The sequence below is a fragment of the Primulina tabacum genome, chromosome 4 (assembly GCF_025594145.1).
Source record: "Primulina tabacum isolate GXHZ01 chromosome 4, ASM2559414v2, whole genome shotgun sequence".
Classification (NCBI taxonomy): domain Eukaryota; kingdom Viridiplantae; phylum Streptophyta; class Magnoliopsida; order Lamiales; family Gesneriaceae; genus Primulina; species Primulina tabacum.
This window is the reverse complement of record NC_134553.1, coordinates 35834554-35840556: the sequence shown is the minus strand read 5'-3', so window position 1 is coordinate 35840556 and position 6003 is coordinate 35834554. Positions and strand designations below refer to the sequence as shown.

General features: G+C 40.7%; 1 protein-coding gene across 1 annotated transcript; it reads right to left on the bottom strand.

The window, feature by feature from the left end:
- Window positions 1–605: 605 nt before the first annotated feature.
- LOC142541958 (uncharacterized) lies at window positions 606–1931 on the bottom strand. The gene has a single exon (XM_075648403.1). The coding sequence runs from the start codon at window positions 1929–1931 to the stop codon at window positions 606–608; it is 1326 nt and encodes a 441-aa protein (XP_075504518.1).
- Window positions 1932–6003: the final 4072 nt, after the last annotated feature.

Here is a 6003-nt window from a genome sequence, read left to right as displayed (position 1 = left end):
CTTGTCCGAAAAGCTGTTTTGGAGATATCTTCAGCCCTGACCTTCAGTTGGTGGTATCCAGTCCTCAGATCCAATTTAGAAAAGACTGCGGCTCCCTTGAGCTGGTCAAATAGATCGTCTATTCTCGGAAGAGGGTACTTGTTCTTGATAGTGATCTTGTTCAGTTCCCTATAGTCGATGCACAATCTCATACTCCCATCTTTCTTCTTCACAAAGAGTACTGGCGCTCCCCATGGGGACACACTAGGTCGAATTTGTTTTTTGTCCAGCAATTCTTGGAGTTGCTCTTTTAATTCCTTGAGTTCGGCTGGTGCCATCCTGTAAGGTGCTTTAGAGATTGGTGCTGCACCAGGAACCAGATTAATTTCGAACTCAACTTCGCGGTCCGGAACTGTCCCTGGGAGTTCTTCTGGGAAAACATCCGGGAACTCACATACTATTGGGATGTCTTCTATCCTCATTTCGACTTCTCCGTGCACTTCGTTGATCATTGCTAGATAGGTGTCTTCTCCAGATTTCATGGCCTTCCATGCCTGGGAAGCGGAAAGGAGTGATTTTCGTTTCTTGGATTTACCATGATACACGATCTCTACCTGATTTGGGGTTCAGAGCTTAACTCTTTTCCCTTTACAGTCCACTATGGCATTATTACTGGCTAACCAATCCATCCCTAGAATGATGTCGAAATCGACCATAACCAATTGTATCAAGTCGGCACTGAAAGTCTGATTAGCGATACCGATCTTACAATCCTTGTGAATTTCATGAGTTTCTATGGTCTTACTCGTAGGTGTGGCTATCCGAAAAGGTTCAGTTAGAGATTCGGGCTTAAGTCCTACTTTCTTAGCAAACCTTTTAGACACAAAAGAGTGTGTAGCACCACAGTCAAACAATGCATAAGCAGGTACTTCTTGAAGTAAGATGGTACCTGATACGACTTCATTGGCGTCGTCCGCCTCTTCTTGGTTCATAGCGAACACCCTGGCATTAGGCTTATTCTCCTTTGGTTTGTTGGGGTTAGCTCCCACATTCGGCCCAGTTCCCTTGTTGGGCCCAGCATCTTGGTTGGCGGCCGTAGGACAATCTGCGATCCTGTGCCCTGCTTTCCCACATCCGAAGCACGCACCACTGGCTCTTCGACATTCCCCGGGGTGTCTGAAACCGCACTTCGGGCATGGCTTGGGTCCTTGATGGTTGGCCACTGAGGTTTGCCCTGAGGAAGGTCCGCCTGATTGGTTTGGCTTTCTGAACTTCTGACCGCCCTGAGAAGACTGACCGGCATGGGGTCGCTTGTTCTTATTCTCTCCCTCCCTGCGGCGGATGTCGGTTTCAGCTCGGATAGCTGCGTCCATAAGATCTGCAAAATTGGCGGGCTGATAAACTGCTAAGGCTGACTGGATTCTACTGTTTAATCCTCTCTTGAAGCGGTGCAGCTTCAAAACTTCGTCCGCCATGATGGCCGGAGCATAAGATCCAAGGGCATTAAACTGAGACGTGTACTCCACTACTGACATGTCTGGAGTTTGAGTGAGATTTTCAAAGTCACTTAACTTCTGCAATCTGACCTCTGCCGGATAGTACTGTTTTAGAAATGTTTCTCGGAAGTTTCGCCATGTGATTGGTCCAGCAGCGATCATGGCTGGCGAGACTGCTTCCCACCATTTAGCTGCTCTGTCTTCCAGGAAAGGAACAATCACATCCACTTTGAGTGCCTCGGGGACTTCCAAAAGCCTTAACTGAGTCTCGACACTCTTTAGCCAACTCTGGCCAATTTCAGGATCAGCGTCCCCTCTGAATATCGGACATCTGTTCTTTCGGAGGGATTCATAATGAAATTTGATTCCATTCGGTGGTGGTGGTGGAGGTGGTTGATTGGCATTTGGGTTTCCCAACCCTTGAAGTGTCGTGGCCACTATGGTGGCTATGGCCATAAGATCAGCTTGGCTTAGATTAACTGCAGGCGGTGGTCCATTCTCCCGTCGATTCTCCTGTCTCAAGATTACTAGCTCTCAGCCTCCTGATAGTCCTATCCTGGTGTCCTATAGCCAATTCCTTTAAATGTATAGCAGCTTGAGCGCGCGTGCGAGGTTGGTGATTATCCAGCTGGGTCGTCTCCCTAAGAGTAATTGGGGTCACTTTCTTACGAGCGGTGACACGGAAACGAGCCATTTCCTGAAACAATAAAGAAAGAAAACGCTCAGAATATCAAAAATAGGATAAAATAAATATCAAGAACTAATAGAGCAAGGTATCGAAATTTATATGTATTTTTCGAAAATTTCCGAAAATAGGAGGTTAAAGCTGGCCGGTTGACTCGATGATTCGGCCGAGTTGACTTGTTGGGTTGACTCGCCGGTGTACGGTCGGAGTAAAGGTGTGCGTTGGCGAAGAAGTCAGGGTCTCGGAACCGGCGATGTCACGGCCAGAATCGGTCGGAAGTTATCTAATTTGGCCGGAAAATTCGCGCAACTCGCTAACTATCTCGAATTTGGGCGTTTACGATTGGTTGATCCAATCCAAAAATTGATTGTTGAGAAACGTTACCCATGGATTGTGTATCGTTTGTGTAAAATTAATTTAAAATCGGAGTAGTATTGTTAGGGTAATTGGACAAAACAAAATTCGGCGTTTAGGGTTTACACGCCCTAGTTCTTAGATCTGAAATTACGGCTTCACCCGAACACTAAATCTGAAATTGGTTGAGGGCTATTGTTCGTTTCGTCGAGACGATTTCGGAACTGGTCTCTGATTGAACACAAATTACCGGAATCGGCGGAAAAGCTCGGCGGCGCACGTAAGGTGCTGTTTTGCCGAAATCCGAAATTTTTTTTTTGAAACTCGATTCTTCCACTCGGATTTTGAACCTGGCGGCTCTGATACCACTTAAATGTCACGCCCTGAAACTCGAGATTTGACACCGGCGTTGTTCATCAATCACACAATCGAAAAACAATCAGCCTCGTAGCACATTATAAACCGAAACCAGTTTATTTCATAAATTCGCAAAAACAACCATTGTCTTTACAACTGAATAAATTGAATAAATTGCGGAAGCGTTTACAATTAAAATAAACCTACTAAAATTCTTAAATCCTTGCAGCAAAATTCTCGAAATTTAAATAATTTCACCAGCCCCAAAATTGATCCGACTCTTCTTCCTCAACCTGTTCTTCTGATTTATCTTCGGATTTATCTGGGAAGGTTGTAAGGGGTGAGTATTTTGGGAAATACTTAGCAAGTGGGGGCCGTTCGAGTACACAACAACATGCATATAAAATTCGAAATGCGTACACACACACACACCATGCATAAATTGACTCATACCCCATTCGTATCCTTGACCTGACACTGAGATTCCTCTACTTTCAATGGTTTACTGACGTCAGTCCCTAATTTTTATTCCTCTAAGGGGGCGAGGCCGGATCGGTTATATCCCCACCGTATGAGGGTCATATCATAGTTGGGATTCCCTCCCATATCAAGTTGAATCCTCACAGCATCAACACAAAACTCATGCACAAATCGTAGCCAGAAGGGGTAGAAGAAGAATTGTACTCGACCGAAATTTCGAAAATACGAAAATGCATACACCGAAATTACACATTTAAAACAAGCCCACTTACCTTAGATATCGTAGAAACGTGAATAGAGGGAATTCCTGCACTGGAATTTCGAACCCTAGCTTCGTGGTTGGACTGCAGCAGCGCTTCGCTGTGCTCGAAAATTCCTAAAGAGACTAGGCACTATTTTCGAAAATTTGAGTGTGTTGTGTGAGGTGTGATTTTCGAATACAGGGCCCTCCTATTTATAGGGGTTTGCTGCTATCGTGATCGAGTGATATCGCGTTGAAATCTGACTTAAATCTTTTATCTCGAATCGTGATATATCTATCCGTCATTTGTTCGAAATTTAAATCTTTTATCCCATGCAAATCTCGAAATTTGCATATATATATATACTGATAAATTTCGAATTCTAGAGATTTTATTATCATTTGTCCGATTTATATCCCGGTATCTCCATATCAACTCAAATCTTAGACATTTATCTGCGAAATTTTAAATAATATACAAGATATTATTATTATTCAATCTTGGTAAAATCTTACAAATCTCACATCCTCAAATGAGATAAATCCTGGTATCCAAAATATACTATCGTGATAAAAACTTAAATGATAAAGCTTAAAATTCTTGGATTTTACATTTACAACATAAAAGAGTTAGTTTATTAATACTTGTTAGGATCGATTATGATGATCATCGTTGAGCTACAATAGCTCGGTTCTTGAGATATTGAACACCGATGAATTAAATCGAGTTTGATTTTCAAACCAAGTGCAAGACACTCAAAATAATCCTTCGTAGAAACCGATTAAACATTTTGTAAAGCATTTAAAATATATGCAAGTTGAATGAGTAGAAAATATTTTGGTTGAAGCATTTTATCAAACATTTGGTATGCAATAATTTTGTATTTGAAGAACACATAAAATACTTCGACAATGCATCCTTAAAAGAATTGAAATGATAAGTAAATGCAATAAACAAATAGACACGAATTTTTTTGTAGATGTTCGGAGACTTCAAATGCTCCTACGTCACCCCTTCTTCCACATTAGGAAGGATTCACTAGAAGACTTTGATTTATACAACTCTTTGTACAAACCCACTCCGGATGGGCAGCACCCAACTAGAACTCCTAGCACTCAAGATTGCTGGCAGCACCTCACAATCATCATATTGTTTAATGTCTCACATGCAAAGACTACAAACACATTGTTTTACGTCTTTTTGTGAAGACTCACTCAACTAATATTTGAAGTTCAACTCTCTTGTATATGTGTGAGTGATTGTGTGTGAGGAATTTATCCTTTACAGTGTACATCTCAAATGTATCCTCACACAAGAGCTTGTGTTCTCAACTAGCTGATATATTCATGCTAACTACCCATGCTTTGAATCATATTCAAAAGCTCTTGTTTGTTCTTCTAGATGTTGTATTTATAGGCCCCAACAATGATATATACGATAGGTGTACTGTTTCTGAAATTGCAACGGTCAAATTCGCCTTGCTGGTCATTTTCCCGAGTGGTCAACTCTAGTCAACCGATTCAGTTAAACTGGTATTCAGCTGGTTTGGTTAAGTTTCAGCTGATTCAGTTCAACTGGTCTTCAGCTGGTTTTGTTCAGTTTCAGTTCAGTTGGTCAGCTGAAAATCAATCTAGCTGATTTCAGTTTGTGCAGAACCAGTAGCTTTCTCGTCATTTATCAGCATCTTAAACTTCGATTCAGACTTTGACTTCTGAGGATGATTTATATCATCGTCTTATCTTTCTAACGCATACTGAATCGTTTCATTATAATAAACTAACTGAGAGATATGACCAAAATACCGCAACTGCTCATACCCAACTGATTGCTGTTTTCGTGCAATCAGTTTGGTAATTCAGCTATCAGTTAGACCTCGATAACATCCGATTTTGCCCAACTGACCTTTTGAATCATCCAATTGAGAGATATAATCAAAATACCGTATCTTTCCAGAAATTTAGTTTGTGCAGAATTCATTTTCAGCTTGCTTCTTGTTTTAACAACTTCACACTTGAGTAAATATGTTAGAAACATAATAACAAGTTTTGTTAACATCAAAATAAAGATTGCGAACATGAAATGTTCTAACAATACTTCTTAATCATTTGTAATTCTTTGTAATGTTGTCATATGATACAATTCTGCCAATTTTCCTTTGAGAAATATGCCCTTCGTGCCAAAGTATCTGTGAATTACCATGGACATGTTCCTTAGTTAGCATTTATCTCCAAGTACTTGGCATTTTAAGAAAAGTTACATTGTTATATTTTTCGACTCCTGAATTCCGTCTATATTTAGTGAATAACATAATGAATTCATTCATTAAACAGATGTCATGTAATTCAAGACTATATAGAGCTTGATTATGTTTCTTTTCTTCTCTGTATCTTAACTGTTAAAATATTCTACT